The sequence below is a fragment of the Thermobia domestica genome, chromosome 3 (genome assembly GCF_964235325.1).
Source record: "Thermobia domestica chromosome 3, izTheDome1.hap1.1, whole genome shotgun sequence".
NCBI lineage: Eukaryota > Metazoa > Arthropoda > Insecta > Zygentoma > Lepismatidae > Thermobia > Thermobia domestica.
The window spans coordinates 284045970-284062041 of NC_137456.1; the positions used below are offsets into that span (position 1 = coordinate 284045970).

General features: G+C 35.5%; 1 protein-coding gene across 10 annotated transcripts in view; it reads right to left on the reverse strand.

Moving 5' to 3' along the window:
* The window catches only part of LOC145681100 (uncharacterized), a 1004875-nt gene that overhangs the window by 769792 nt on the left and 219011 nt on the right, over window positions 1–16072 (reverse strand). For 8 of the 10 annotated variants that reach the window (XM_081752504.1, XM_081752499.1, XM_081752501.1 and 5 more), the window contains 4 exons: window positions 14274–14348; window positions 10249–10324; window positions 9180–9338; window positions 731–899 (listed from right to left, as the gene is read on the reverse strand). In XM_081752504.1, coding sequence (XP_081608630.1) covers window positions 731–899; window positions 9180–9338; window positions 10249–10324; window positions 14274–14348 — 479 coding nt within the window. The remainder of the gene's footprint in view (window positions 1–730; window positions 900–9179; window positions 9339–10248; window positions 10325–14273; window positions 14349–16072) is intronic. The other 2 variants (XM_081752503.1, XM_081752506.1) reach the window with 1 other exon arrangement.

Here is a 16072-nt window from a genome sequence, read left to right on the forward strand (position 1 = left end):
GTCTCGTCTCATATTGCCTCGCTGTTGAAAAGGATGTTAAATTCAAAACCAACTCAACTCTTCCTGCATATGTAGTAGTTATTCTTTGTCACCTGATTATGTATCTTAGAAGCTTCAATGTTAAGAGAGACTGAGCTACTGGACTCCTGTGAACCGCTAATTCACTTTACACATTAGTAAACCTTCAAAAATTAAACTCTATGTTCCAACTCAAAATAGGAAAAAAAAATTGCAGATGTTTATATGATTTTGCTTAATTCTGACCCAGCAACCCCGGTATGACGAAATAAGGAAGAAGATCACCTCAGAAATACCCTTAGGACTAGCTTTGGCTCAAACTTCAGTTTGACAGGCCTGTTCAACATGAATCAAACTCAGAACCAAGCGATGCAATTATTTTCGTATATCGTTGTTGATTTTTTTTTTTTTTTGAGAGAGAGAGAGAGAGAAAGAAAGAAATATTGCTGTAACTAAATCCGAAGCCTCTTGACGTTGACTATATTGTCAATGTAGAAATAGCTCTCTTCCTATTACTGTGACGTCTTTCAGGAAGCTGCTTTCGGAATCACTGGCTACAAATCATGAAAAATTGGACGTGACTTTTTTGACATACGACATACTACAGTCAACGCCGATATGAAAACATGTCTAGCAACAACCGTTTAAGCTTAGACGCGTTAATATGCTCAACATAGGTTTTAAAATCAACTATGCCTGAAGTAAAACTCACCTCTTCACCTAGCTCAGTGATTTTGCTGGACAAATTAACATTCTCTTTTTCTAGCTGTTGGATTCGCGTTCGAAGACGATGACAGTTCTTCTCACAGGTTGACAGCGAGTCTTTCAATTCCTCTGATTCCTTCTGAAGCAGTCGACTTTTACCTACATTCTGTTGAGAGCTGAAAAAACATAGGCAAATAATATAGAAACGTTTCAGTATGTGTGTAACCATAATTCCTAATGATTCATAGTCGCCCTAATAGGTAGGTGTCTTCCCACTTGCGACAGTTTTATTAGCGACAGGAACTGTTAACTGTCCTATGAGCGACCGATTCGATCTGTTAACTGCCCTATGAGTCACCGATTCGTTCATACTAAGATAATAGAAGAAGATAAGGTTCTCTCTTCTTTAACTTGTTTCATGCTAATGTGATTTAGAACCTAACAAAATGTACTATGAAAAATTTCACTCTACCTTAATTTAATACGTGAGAATGCTCTCATTACATTAACAATATTTTATACGGTACGTTTTTTCCTAATATTCTGAATTAATTTCTATGGATACACTGACTCTATCAAGGAGAAAACTAACTAAATATTTAGAGTAGCTCCGCCTTTGTCTATGATTCTAATATAATTAAAAATTTCATGTTAAAATGATACGAAGCATAAGTTTAGATTGAATATGTTTATGGCATAAGAAAGAAATCAGGAAGGGGTAGGGGCGCCCGAAGAAAATTTTCTAGGGAGGAGCATCTTCATGGTTGCTGTATCACGTCTGGTACATCTGGTATTTAATATACGTGGTTTGCTATATTACGTATACATTTTTGAGCCGGGGGGGAAGCTCTGCCTTCCCATCGGGCGCCCATGGAAAAAAGGTGTTTACCACTTGAGGATATCAAAGAAATCTGAAACACGGTGTATTCGAAGAAATTATTACACAAGTTACAAATCCCTCGCAGGACTTAACAGTTCGTCTAGTTATAAGGGATTATTTCAGATTGCTACACGACAAGCTTTTATGTATGTCAAAACAAGGGAGAAAGGCAAATTAAGCAATTAGTCTACGTTTTAGTAGCTTACAATAGGGTGAAGGTAGTTTTAAAGAGTTTGTTTACCTTTTGGATTGTTTAGAGTGAAGTGCATTGTAATTGGTTTTATTGGTTGAGAATAGCCAATCAGATGTAAGGGATCTCAAAAGCTTTTTTTTTTTATCACTGACATTTTTTTTTTCATTTTATTCATACAGTCTTAGGATGTCTAAAAGGTAGATAGTTGGCGAAACTGTTACACGTTTAAGTTTTTTAAAATAAAATATATTACTGTGCTTAGTAAGTAATTAGATTTGAATCAAATTAAGTACCGAAACCAGAGCTGTTGAAGAAAGGGGATATTGCAACTGGATTTTCAATAATTACATAGGAATATACTTTTCATGGAAATATCCCTATTGTCTCGTTAAGTTATTTGATATGTTTTATGTCAAATTTAACTCAAAATTTAAATGTTTTATTTGTATTCACAGTAGAGGGAAAATATATTTTACGAACAGTATCACTGGCACGTATATATTTCATGCCAAGGTTGTTCCGGCGCTAATAACGCCAGAGGCAAACATATTTTACGAGATGGAATCATATCATCTTCTATCATCTCAATGTAAATGAATCGGTCGCTCATGACAGATAACAGTTCCTGTCGCTAATAGGACTGTCGCTTCTGGGACTAATTCTAATAGGTATCTCTACCTCCGCAGGCAACCTGCCTGACGCCAATAAATAACGCTAGCTTGCAAAGAATTTGCATAATTAATTGCAACTTAAAAGTTGTTTTTAAAATTATTTTAATATAAGACAAAGCACGATTTTAACGTATGGTGTTCCACAAGCCAAAGACTTAGGTGGAACAATTATTGACAGTGTGTGATCGGGAAGAACCAATAATTTTAATCTCTTTTCTGATACATATCAGTAAATTCTAAATCATCTTTGTCATGTAGCTACTTGTAGAATGTGTTTCAAGTCGCCATTTTATAACCCCACAAGATGATTATTTTCTAGTGTTAAGTTACTTCTCCACTATTTGCAGTATGCAATGTGTGTGCTATAATTATCTCAAGTGATGAATAGCAGATTTAATACAAGGCGTGAACAGAGAGTTCTTTTACAGTGTTTGTGTAAGTCATTTGCTATGTAAATGCAACTAAAAGTTCTTCATTGTTAGTGAGAAAATATTTCTATGTTGATATTGACTTCCTAAGTGTGTCCTTTGTAATGTGATTATAATGTTGCTCATCATCTCCGTACATCAGTGCCAAGCCGCAAACCCCGAAACCCACTTGTGAGAAATGTCTAGTGAAAGAAGTAATGTGTTGAGTTCCGTTTTTCACATCATATTGTCATAATAATAGTATGCTCAGGCTTGTAAGAGATTTGTTGGGTTATTAGAGCACAGTTTCTCATCTTCATTGAAGTGATTGTGGTAGAAATCTTTGTACAGTAATTTGCTCATATATTTAACCGGTTAAAGATTTGGTTCAACGGTTCAAGATAAGCTAATTCGTAGATCAAAGTACTGCCCGCTTGAACATGAAAGATGCGTTATATCCAACAACGTTCGGTTTTTGCTAAACTCTATGTTGTTTCGAGTAATATCGGGTGACTATATAATAATAGTATGGATCGAATCAGTAATTTGTAAATTTGATTTTTCACTTTAGTGGACAGTTCTATTTTGAACATGAGTTGTTTGAACTTTAATATAAATGTTTTTTGATATGTTGCTGTAAATTGAGTGGATTATCCAAAGCGAGTTCCAGATATTTGGCGGATTTCTGTGGAAAAATACGTTGATCATCGATCATGATGGATTTATGAAGGTCCTTGATGGTGCCTTTCCCACTGGGGGGGGGGAGAGTAACAGTTTGCATGTATTTAGCATCAAGACCAAATTTTATACCATTTTTTGAAAATCATAACCTCTTGTTTTAGTATATTTAAAACCAATGTAAATAATTAGTTCGAATCCAATAGGCAGTATTATCTACGAATGGTAATTTGACATGGGTTCCCCAGCGGAGCAATAACTCTCCCCTAAGGAACGCCTTCCTGTAGCGCTATTTTCTTCTTAAAGTTGACCATTAGTTTGTGTTTGTCGGTGTGTGAGAAAGTTCCGAACACATTATGATAGTAGGTACGGTAGATTAAAGCCATAAAGTTTGGTTAATAAGCCATCACTGCAGCCATTGTCAAAAATTGCCGTAAGCTCGAGAAAAATTGCTCCAACTTCCCGTTTCTTTTTGTGTTATTAAAAGCGTTATAGATGTAAATTAATTTATCAGTTCAGTTACATTGTGAACGAAAGCCGGATTGGTTGGGTGTGATTTGTTTCAACTGTCAGATTTGTGTATGTATATATATATATATATATATATATATATATATATATATATATATATATATATATATATATATATATAAACGAGTAACTCGATATAACTGAGGTAAGATTAATTGGTCTACAGTTGCGGTAGTTAGATAAATTTTTTTCTAGGTTTTAGAATCAAAATAGTATACGATTGTTTCCAGAATTCAGTTGTATATCCTGTACTGACACTGTAAGTACAACTTTGAGCCAAAAGTTTGTAAACTGAGTCAGCTGCTTTTTGACACCAATATTTGGTAGTACCATCCAGCTCCAGGAGTAGTAGTTTTTATTTTTAAGCTAGTTATTTCCAAAATTTCTTTAGGTTGAATATTTACGAAGAGATCAATAACATTTTCCAGGTGTTTATGTTCAATGTCTTGAGGTTGCATGTCTTTGGTGTGATTCAGGAATTGTTTTATTTGATTGGCCAAATCTTTAGTTTTTTGTGTTTGGTTGTCCAGAAGTTTATAAGTAAATTCTAATTGCATTCTGGCATGGAAATAGTTTATCTTCTCAGTGCTTAACAGTACAGAGCCATTAATGTTACAGGGAAATGAGTGATTCCGTGGCGTTTTGTAGTTAGAGCCCAATTCTTTCAAAAATCGTTGACGATTTTGTTGATTTAAAAAAAAATACTGAATCTGTTATATTTATTAAGAAGTTTGTTTTAGCGGGAACTGGTGGTTTCACGTTTGATAAGTTTAATCAGCTGATTGATTTCTGTTTTGATGGCATGTTGAGGATTTGCCCTGTACAATTTAGTAAGAAAACGTTGCCGTCTGATTTGGTTGATATCCTTGGGTAAGAGTTCTTCCATGAAATCAATAGCTTTGAAAGGAACACTATTAGTAATAGCACTGCGTAAAGTGTCGGTGAGATATTGGTAAGCGTGGTTCAAGGATCACTCATTTTTTCTTTTTGTAATCATTTAAGGCTAAGTTTTCCTTATATTGTTCTCAATTGGCACACTGAAAATCTTAAATTGTAATGTTGTTGTGACCTAAAGTATGAGTATTATTTAAGGGTAGTTCAATCGCCCCATGATCAGGAGGAAGGTTATGTTTTGTGTAAGCAGCTGTACCTACAGAAAGTAATGATCCTCTAAGAAGAATCTTATCTGGATTTCATTATGTTGTTGTGTTCATCTTCTAGGTTTATTCGTTTTAACTTGGAACCAGGGTCTAGTGGTACGTGTCCAATGAAACTTTCCATTGGTATTCATGAGAGGATCGCCAAGTAGTTTGTGCTGAACGTTCATATCTGCCATAATTATTGAGTAATGGAATTTAGAGAAATGACGTAAACAGGTAGACATTCCATTAATTTGTTCTTTCATTGGTTATTAAATGTTGCCAACTTAATTGGTATCTTGAATTTGATAGCTGCCTGCAGAGTCCATCTGTAATGATTTAGATAATTTATAGGGTAAAAAAGCAAACGTTTCTCTTAATTGGATTTATTGTTCCTCCATTGGGATTATGCCACTCGTGTCATAATATCTGGTAATTCAATATATATAGATAATCTTTATTCGTGATTTTGGTTTCATTATTGTCAATTTAACATGTTAATAGTTCAAGTTATTTCGAGTGTATGCCTTGAATGTTAATAAATAGTAATTGTACATTTATTTGATTTGGTATATCTATTTTGTAATGAGATGCTGTTTATTGACACTAACCATATTTAGAAGAAGCTTGTGTTAGATTAACTTTTTTCCGATGATTCTTCTTAGAACAGCATTGTAAGCGTTCATTACAGACATGTAAAACACTTTCGGTGGAAATCAGTATATTAATTCTTTCAGCTAAAAGATGCTTCGGAGGCTTGATGTAAAGCCTTTTACACGGATTCATACTGTTATTTCTATGAATCAGCTATAATAGTAATAAAAGAGGTCATCCCTTTTGTTAAATAATCTGAGTTGTTGTATCTATTCGTCTATTAATTCTTGACATTGGGAACATGACGTCGACTGCAGTAGCATGTCGGAGTAATATGCCTTGAGTCTTGGGAGATATCTGCTTCTGTTTTAGAAGCCAAAGTTCTGAAGTGTCGGTGCATGTTTTCGTTTGTTCCGGAATTTTGAATCTACTGTTATGATGTGAATAGAATTTTCGAAAAGATGAAGTCGTCCTTATAGTAGGCTTGAATATTCTCGTTTTATAGAAGTCACTATCGGACGATTTGTACGATCTTTTCGGACAATTACTAGCTCCTGTTCGGTGACCAGACGTGGTATAGATAATGCAGAAGTTTGGTTTAGCTGTCTTCTGGGATCTCTGGGTTTTATGAGACGCACTATACTTATAACGAACTTGTGGTTCTTGATATCTTGTACGAGTGGAAACAATGAAGGCATCCACCTAGAGGGTTCAACTTTCTTACGGTAATACCATTAGTGATAAACTTACTAATTTCACCTGGACCGTCAGAGAAAAGTCGAATCGAAGACAGAGGTCCTTAGTGTTCTTGATTCAAATGATGTTTGTGAATTGGATGTTAACATCATGCAATTCTTCTCAGATCTTCAATTGAAACATTGGGCCGTATTCTTCGAATAGCTCTTGTGAAGATGATCTTACAAAGTTTTGGCAATGTGGTAGAAAATGAATATTTCTGATGTTTGATTGTCCATTTGGCACTTGGACCAAATCCGATAATTCGAACTTTTGTTGAAAACTAGTTTTGTCTTTGTTAGTACCAAAATTAATGTGTAATTCACTAAGTTTTCGAACACTAAAACTATGGTGATTAATGCAATATTTGGTAATCTACCACAAACAAGTTTTTTGAAAAAAGGATTTTCAAATTGTGAATAGTGGTGGAGTTTACAATATTATTAGAGGTTTCTTGAGAATCTGTTCTGTTGAGCCTGTGTGTTGAAATCAACGCCTGGAATGAAGGATCTTGTGCTTACCAAAGTCTCCTTAGTTGCCTGCAGTATGGAATTATGTAATGCTGAGGAAGTTAGAGTTGTTTGTAAAGTTGCTCAATTCTATGTGAAGAGTTTAAGCTAGCATCCGACTGGGGGGGGGGGAGTTAAGGGGTTCTGAAGTCTTTGCTGTAAAGATCATTACAAGAATAATTGTTTACTGTAACAATCATCTTTGCTTCCCTCTCAGAAAATTTAATCTTCATAGTAATTTCAAAGAAAACTTTTTTCCCTTAATGTTTCAAAATTTTTTGTTGTTTCTTAATACACTTTTCATTGGGAGGAGATTGATGGAGTTGCAAATGTTATTGCTTGAGGTGCAGAAATCACCCAGAGATTTTCTTATTGAAAGCGTTTCGAGCTTGCGATGTGAACAAACACCTAGAATTAACGACGAATTACATACTATCCAAATTTCATGCCATTTTTCTTTCATGCCTCGTCCCGCATGTGCCTTGTACGCGTGGAAATTTTAAACAATAATACTCCTTTCAGCAAAAAGTCCAAGATAAGTTGAAAACTTTGGATTGGTAGAAGTGTCGTTTACATAAAGTGAGTAGATTAGTGGTGCTATTGTGGATCCTTGTGGACCTCCGCGCTGAATTGTGATGATGTCGGAATATTAATTATTCAGTCGAAAATTAGTAGTCGGTCTAGAATGGAAATTGCAGATCTATCTTATGGTAGTGGGTATACTGTAGCTAGTTAACTTGCAGGAGACCATCGTGCCAGGCTGAGTCCAATGCTCCTGTGAGATCCCAAAATGCTGCACTAGTAATATGCCCCTTGGCGAAGACTTTTTGAATATCATTATATTCAGTATCTGTCACCCATTACTATAATAAAATGGATCTAAATTTCCTTTATGGACAAACCACTAAACTTCGACTGAATAATCAATATTCCGACAGCATTACATTTTAGTGCGAAGTCCAGTAAGGATCCTTAATAGCACACTAATCTACTTTGCTTTATGTAAACGACTCTTCCAACAATCCAAAATTTTAAACTCATCTTGGACTTCTGTTGATGACACCGCCTACTGGACCTCTAACAAACTCACTTGAGATGTACTTATCAGACTTCGCAAACAAATCACGGAATTTTCATACTGGTGTGCTAAGTGGAAGCTACAGTTCAATCCACGAAAAACGCAGCTAATAATTTTCATCCTTCCAAGACGACGCAGACATTTCATTAAGGACACGCGAAATAGCATTAAAATCCAAAATCAAGACAATCCGCTAACAACAACAGCAAGATATCTAGGCGTTCTCCTGGACAAAAGACATTCTCAACACCCACGTACAAAATATCAGGAAATGAGCCATACAAATTATCCTTGCTCTACCGAAAGGAAGAAGTCCTATACTAAGCTCCAAAAACTAAACTTACTTCTACAAAATTGCCATCAGACCTACATCCCCATATGGACACCCTCTATATACTTTACAGAACATCGCTGATACATCAAGAACAGAACGATACTGGCTAAGGATATTTAACAATTATCAAGACGACGTCAATCCATTCTACGAGCAAATGAAACTTCAACCCATCAAAATCATCATCATCAATCTCAACCGAAGATACTCAGACAAATTTCTCCATCAATAATTTTTCACTGCGAATTTCAATTAAGAAGATAGAACTCCTACGGATCCACCCAAAACTTTCCTTCACTCTTTCCTAATCATGCACTAAGTTAGAACAAAAAATCCTCTCAACTACACTCCAACATAACGTTCTTCATCTGATTAAATTCTAAATCTTTCTCCAACCACAATCACTCTCTACTACACAAATGTTTATTTGTGTAGTTGACTTCCGACTTCTTCCAACATCTAATACACCAAACACTTTTTTTTTTACCATAAAAAAATGCACATCATGCTAGACATTCTCTACACACGCAGAGGGAATTTTTATTAGTTTAGTTGCGCTGATGCATGCCATTTCGACAGCATTAACAATTTCTTCATAAATTGCAGAAGTTTACGACCGACTCTCATGTTCGTAATTCGAATTCGGATAGCGTAACTTATATGTTTAACTAACATTATCAATCAACTAAATCATTATGTTTCGTTACCTGTAAAGCTTTTTCTTCAACTCCTCGCATTCTGCTATGGCGTTCAAATGAAGTTCCTCTGTTTGCTGAAGAAGTAACTGTAGTTGCGACAATTCATCCTCAAGCCTTTTATTCTGAAATTTTAGTTCTTTCACTTGTTCAATTAGATCCATAGTGTCCCTATAGCAAGAAGAAAAACAAATTTAGTGGTTGTTAATTAATAGTTAAAAAACAAAAATGGAAAAATAACAAAATATACATGAAAATTTAAATTTTTATCACACCCTGTTAATGATGGCCACTATTCCAGTTCGAATATTCATATGTTTGATTCGTTGTATGATATTTCTTGTAGTACCATGTCTTGATTTATATTGAAAAGTAATGCAGTAGTTTTGAGCACTGATTACATAAAAATAATCTTTTACCAAAACACTATTTGGGTTCAGAGCTCTCTCATGTTCTACATGACAAATATATATCTCTCGTTTAAATTTTGATGAATCCTATTAAGAAAAACCCGTAACTTTCCATTTCTGTTATCCTCGTGTTTATGCTCTGGTAGACTTTGGAATTGTCTTCCACTGCAAAACTTTGATACACAAGAAAATTATTGATTTAGTGTAAACAGAAAAGAAAAAGAAACAGTCGTGTTTGTTAGAATTACATTAGAAGCATCATACACTTTCCATGCGTATGACGATGTTTCATCTCCGGGTCTGTGGGTCACGGGTCTGACTGCTCCTTGAAACTTTGTTACGAAGTCCATAATCCGAACCATCTCTGCTGTCTATTACTGACAAAACAGCAGTTGTTTTAGGTTAGACATGCTCTAGTCTCCCGAAATAAAGATAACATACAAGTTTTCGATTAATGGTCTGTTAAAAGTTATGGAACAGCTATTAGCCAAAAATTTACAGGATTTTCTTTCCCATTTTCTTGTCTAACTCTGATTAAAACATGCGAACACACTTCGGGATAAAAATCGGTATATGACCCTCGAGTCCCTACTTGTCTCCTATGATTCTTATTTACAAACATAGAACTGAAAGAAAATACATAAAGTTCGAATTAGATTAACTATACTCACTGATTGTTTGTTAATCCTCCTAATCCTTCGAAACTCCCGCAACTATACGTTGACATAGACGAAATATCGAGTAAACCTGAAAAATGAAATGAAGTGAAAATTAAGATCTTAATAATCTTACAATTTTGTAGTTTCTGGAGAATATTAAGGTCTTTCAAGAAATATTGTAAACTTACATGAAGCTCTCAACATATTCTAAGCTCAAAAAGATAAGAAACCACGAAGTTTTAAGATAAATGAGAAATGCTGTCATAACGCTACTATTAAGCATAACTATATAGCAAGCGAATATATGCAATGAATACCATCGGCAAAAATAATTTAACTCGAGGTTGATTTGGACATTTCCAGTACACTCTAAAGTTGTTCAAATAATTCGATTAATGTGTCTGCTGTTATTTGAGTATCTGAGTATACGTTTCCAATTAATGTTGCTTACCAGACGAGAAGTAAATGCTCAAATTCAAGACGAGGTGAGAAACTTCTTGAGTTTCGTTGCAAAACTAGTTTATCCAAGTCTTAGATCTCGCATACTATTTTAGTGTTACATGATCCATATTATTGTGTTTACTAATCGATAAAGTGATTTAACGAACACAATACAGAGCATTTATAAATGTTTAAAGATACACAAGTCACTACTCAATATACTGCAATAATAAATAGGATCTGAATATTGTTACTTCAACCTTTTCATGCCCCTCTCGTGACGCAGAAGGATTCTCATAACTTCCAGATGATAAGTTGTGGCATACATTATATATAAACTAGCCTTTGGCTAGCTGGGGCTCCGCCCCCAGACCCCCGCGTTTACTCGGTCTACGGCCTCGCATCTCTTAGGAATCAGCCTTTGCATCAAGAGTAAATTTTATGCATTTGCTCTTTAATTACATTTCCTGAATTTGGCACAGCTGGGGGCTTCGCCCCCTGACCCTCGCGTTTACTCGTCCTACGGCCTCGCACCTCTTAGATCCACAATTCTACCAAATTTCAAGTTTTTTTTTTCTAGTTCAACCATCTAAGAGACAAGATTTTGTATCCCAAGAAAACACCCATTTAAATAATTTCTTCATCCCTCATTTAGACCCCCTTAAAAACTAAAAATAATCACTTTTGGCAATTTTCCTGTCGGTTAGTTCTGGAAGTCTACAATCATGCGAAATTTCATCATTCTAATCCTGCCGGAAATGACTAAACATTTTGGGGTGTAGAAAAAATGAAAATGAAATGAAATCTTTAAGTTTAACGTCCCACGGTTATGCCGGTTAGGCTAAAGGAGACGGTGATAATGAGAAATGAGTGAAACGGTGGAATGAAGAAAGTGGGAGGAAACGGGCGAACCCCGAGAAAACCCACGAGCACGGTGTTTGTTCACCACAAAGTCCACACGGCGCGAGCTGGGATCGAACCAGGGACCCCAAGCACCGGAGGTGAACGCACTACTACTGAGCCACCGCGCCCCCCTACATTGGGGTGTAGAAGATGCCCCATATAAATAACATGGGGAAGACTTTTCAGTTCCCCATAAAACCACTCTACAGTTGGAAATTTTTATTTTTAGCGATTTATTAGTTAACGATAACAAAAACGTATAAGCATACAGAATTTTAAGTTCTTATTCCAATTCCAAGTACCTAAAATATGAGATTATAGCTTAAAAAAAAAAGCCCATTTAAATAACATGGGGAATTTCTTCATCTCCCCTTTAGACCCCCCCCCCCAAAAAAAATTAAAAATATTCACTTGGTTATTTTTCTGTCGGTTAGTCTCAGAAAGCTATAATCCTGTCAAATTTAATCATTGTAGCTCTACAGTAAGTGCCCAATAATTTGGGGGTGTAAAAGGTGTCCCATATAAATAGCATGGGAAAGATTTTTCAGTTCTCCATAAAACCACTCTACAGTTGGAAATTTTTACTTTTACTTATTTACTTAGTTAACGCTAACGAAAATGTACAAGCATACCAAATTTCAAGTTTTCATTCCAAGTACCTAAAACATGAGATTATAGGTCCAAAAAATCTCCCATTTAAATAACATGGGAAAATTCTTCATTCCTCCTTTAGACCCCATAAAAATTAAAAATATTCACTTTTGGCAATTTTCCTGCCGATTGGTCTCGGAAAGCTACAATCATGCCAAATTTCTTTTCCCACGTCAACGGGAAGGATCCCTTTAATTTGTCAGTAGTTTTATATATAGTTACGATTTACAAAACGAGACAACAAAAATTTCGAGACGTGGAAAGGTTTCAGAGAATTGAGACGAAAAGAATTCTTTGAGAATCGGGATAAGGAGAGACTTCAAAAAAATTATTGAAATGACGAGGCGAGAAAACTACACGGAACTAACTTTAATCGAACACTCGAATAGCGAATTTCATTCGAATAGCAAATATTCAATTAACCTATTATTAGAATATTCTAACAGCGCTAGTTCAGCTTAATTCTATCTATTGATAAATCCATTATTTGCTGTTCATTAATTTATAGATCGGGGTCTTGCCCCCCAAGAAAAATCGCAACAGACGCTCCTGGCTATCAGTATTCCTTTTTTCGCCATAAATTTACAAAATCACAATGATTCATTGTTTCGTGTTTGTTTTAAGCGTCAAGGGTGTTCATTCCCAAACAAATTGATAAATATCAACAGTTTCACTATATTCCAAACTAGAGAGAGGCGACATAGGCCATCAATGGGGCCTCAGTGAGTTTGGCATTTTTCAGTTGTGATTTCTCATTCATTCACGTAGCAAATATACAAAAGCTACATCAATAGTTGTTCCTATTGCAATTGCCCCCTTATAGGTAGGGTATGGTTGGTTTTGACCAATTTTGACCATGGCATACCCGTGATAAAATTTTGGAAAAATGTATGTGATTCTAGGGTTAGAGTGGCATCTAAACTTCATTTTGTCATAATTGTGCTCGCAGTCCATCATAGGTCAAAAACTCTTGTATATACCTATACATACATCCAAGTTTGAACAAAATCGATTGAGCCATTCTTGAGAAATAAGTTAATCCCATTTTTCTGATTTTGCGCCATTCCTCATGAACCAATGAGATTGAAGTTTGAAACGTGAGGGATTAATGTATCTTTGGGGTATCTATCTACCATCCACTTGTCGTCCCAAGATTCATCTGGGGCCATTTCACTATACTTATCTACCCATGCCCTTTGTGACTTCAATAATACGTTAGTCCTTGCTTTTTTGCAATAGAACAGGCCAGAGTCAAGTGTCGGAGCACGAAAATTTAGAGTCGATATCAGATCTGCACAATTAAGCTCGTTTTGTACTATTTTATGAAGAAAAATCAGATCTATCATGTTTCGCCTTTGTTCAAGTGTAGGGATACAGAAGTTGTGAATTAATGCTACATAGTTTTCTAAGATGGATAGATTCCAGTTTTCTTATATGCCAAGTATCTGATAAATTTAGATTGGAGTTTTTCCAGTTGGTGTCGGTATTGCCGTTGAGATGGGTTCTAGATCACAGCAGCATATTCCAGTTTTGATCAGACGTAATACATTTTTGGTAGAGTAGTAACATTGTTAAACTCCTTTCCAGTTCTAATTATGAAACCTAAATCTTAAGAGGTAAATTAGCTCTGTTCACAGTATGGTTTTTAAATATTAGTTTCGTATCAATGTAACGCCAAGATCGTTCACAGAATTTAATCTATTTAGTAAGATCTGAATAATTGAACAATTAAACTTGATTTTTGTTTCTAGGAAGAAAAGAACACCAGTTAGCAATATTTTCTACGTCATGTTGTAAATGAGGGGAAAGGAAAGCCCAAAACGAAATGGATCCTAAATAAAATCATGCCTCGTACCATTAATCTACATAGATTCTCATTTATTTATCTACACTATTCATCTAAATAGTAAATAACTACTACTTACAACAGAACGAAATATTTTTTCTTTACTTTCATACTTATGAACAGACAGGCATAGCTAGATTATTATACAGTTACCCTAGCAACGATATTAAATAACAGCGGTTTGGTATCACCGAACCTTTATTTTTGTCGTGACTAGAAACTTTACATGATACTTCAGAGTGTGTATGTTGTGGAGTAATGGTTTTCCTGCCTGCAAAAGAGAATATAAACTTTATTTGAAGCACACTGGTCTGCAATTTTCCACTAACTTAAGAGTTGAATTCTGTATATTTGATATTATGCTCTATTTTGTTTTTCACTGATAAGTCAATAGTACGCAAAAGAACGAAATGGTTCATGATTTGAGTTGCTAGGTTATCCAAGTGAAAATTTATCTCAGAAGTAAGAAATATTAAATTTAATATGAAATCATACTTCAATGAATAACAATTATTACAGTCAAATTCGGGATTACATTGCAAAGCATCGGACGTCTGGGAACACCATACACGATCTAAATGGTTCTAAAGTAGGGGTCGATTACTAGTTCAGCATTATTTCTTAAGAGGACTTCATACCTCCACAAAAACGCGCAGAACAGACCTTCCGTTTTGAATATTTTTCTCAGTTACGACTAAAGATAGAACTATGGAGTTTTTTTTATATTCTTCACAAAACATGTCGCCACAAATCCTTCAGAACAAAAATTTAAAAATTTTCATCCTTAATGAGTAAATTTGGTATAAAAATGGGGAATAAACGTCATTTTCACATGCAATTATCTCCAGAACCCCACATGCTAATAAAAATCCGTTTTGAAGGAATTGTGCATTGATCTTTGCACTTGACATTCGCACTATAACTTGTAAAGTCAGTTTTGATATATCGATACTGTACGTGGAAAACAAAACCCTTGTAACAGCGTAAAGTTTCTCTGCACTGTAGCGACATCTTGTGCTTAAAGTTCGACAGGGCCTAAGCCCCACCCACAGTAGAATTCGGAGGGATACAATAAAGTAGTTCGCGAGGGAAGATCCGCATGCGACGTCTGCTGGCAAGGAAAAGCAGCATTATTGTGTGTATTGTGTGACAGGTGTAATATTTTTTGACGTGTGCATTTCAAGAGTTTACTGAAGTCCCCAGCATGAAGCCAAGGAAGAAAGTAGGGATGTATCTACATGAGCGCAGAAACAAGGCCAAAATAAGAAAGATTTTTGCTTATACATTTGCTTTTTGCTCATTGCAACAGAGATTCTACTCAAAGATTTTTGCCCTACACCAACTCTACTAGCAATTTGTCGTTGTGTATATCTTCCTTCCGCCAGAAGTGTTTTGATAACTTCCACTTTACGTGGAGAAAGATCTCTGGTTTTCACATTATGCAGCGATTACAGGACTTCACAGACTAAAATTTTAATACACAAAACACGTCACGATCACTTTAAACTGGCCCATTCGAACTGTTGAACGCTTTGAATGTTGTAACTGCTTACGACTGCAACCACAACACTTCAGACTGTAACTTGTTGATAGAAACCACAATCGCTGTATTAGAGACCTGCACGGGCCGGGCTCGGACTCTGTTATTTCTTTGGGCCGGGCCGGGCTGGGGCCGATTATTGCATTTCTTTAATAGTTATTGACTTTCGTTAAACGATAATTAGAATAAAGGCAAACGCTGAAGAAGTGTGCCCGTGAAAAATGTTACAAAATAAAACTTTTAAAATTTATCGGGCCCTGGCCGAAAAATTCGGTTCGTGCAGGTCTCTGCGCTGTATACAACTGAAACACCACTTTCAGAACTTTCTCATCCACTAATGTCATCTGCTGTTCAACGGTGATATCATCACTTCAACTGTACAGTAAACAAATGAAGGATCCTCTATTGGTGGTTTAACCCTTAACTCACATGTTTTAGAACTCCTAAATTAGGGC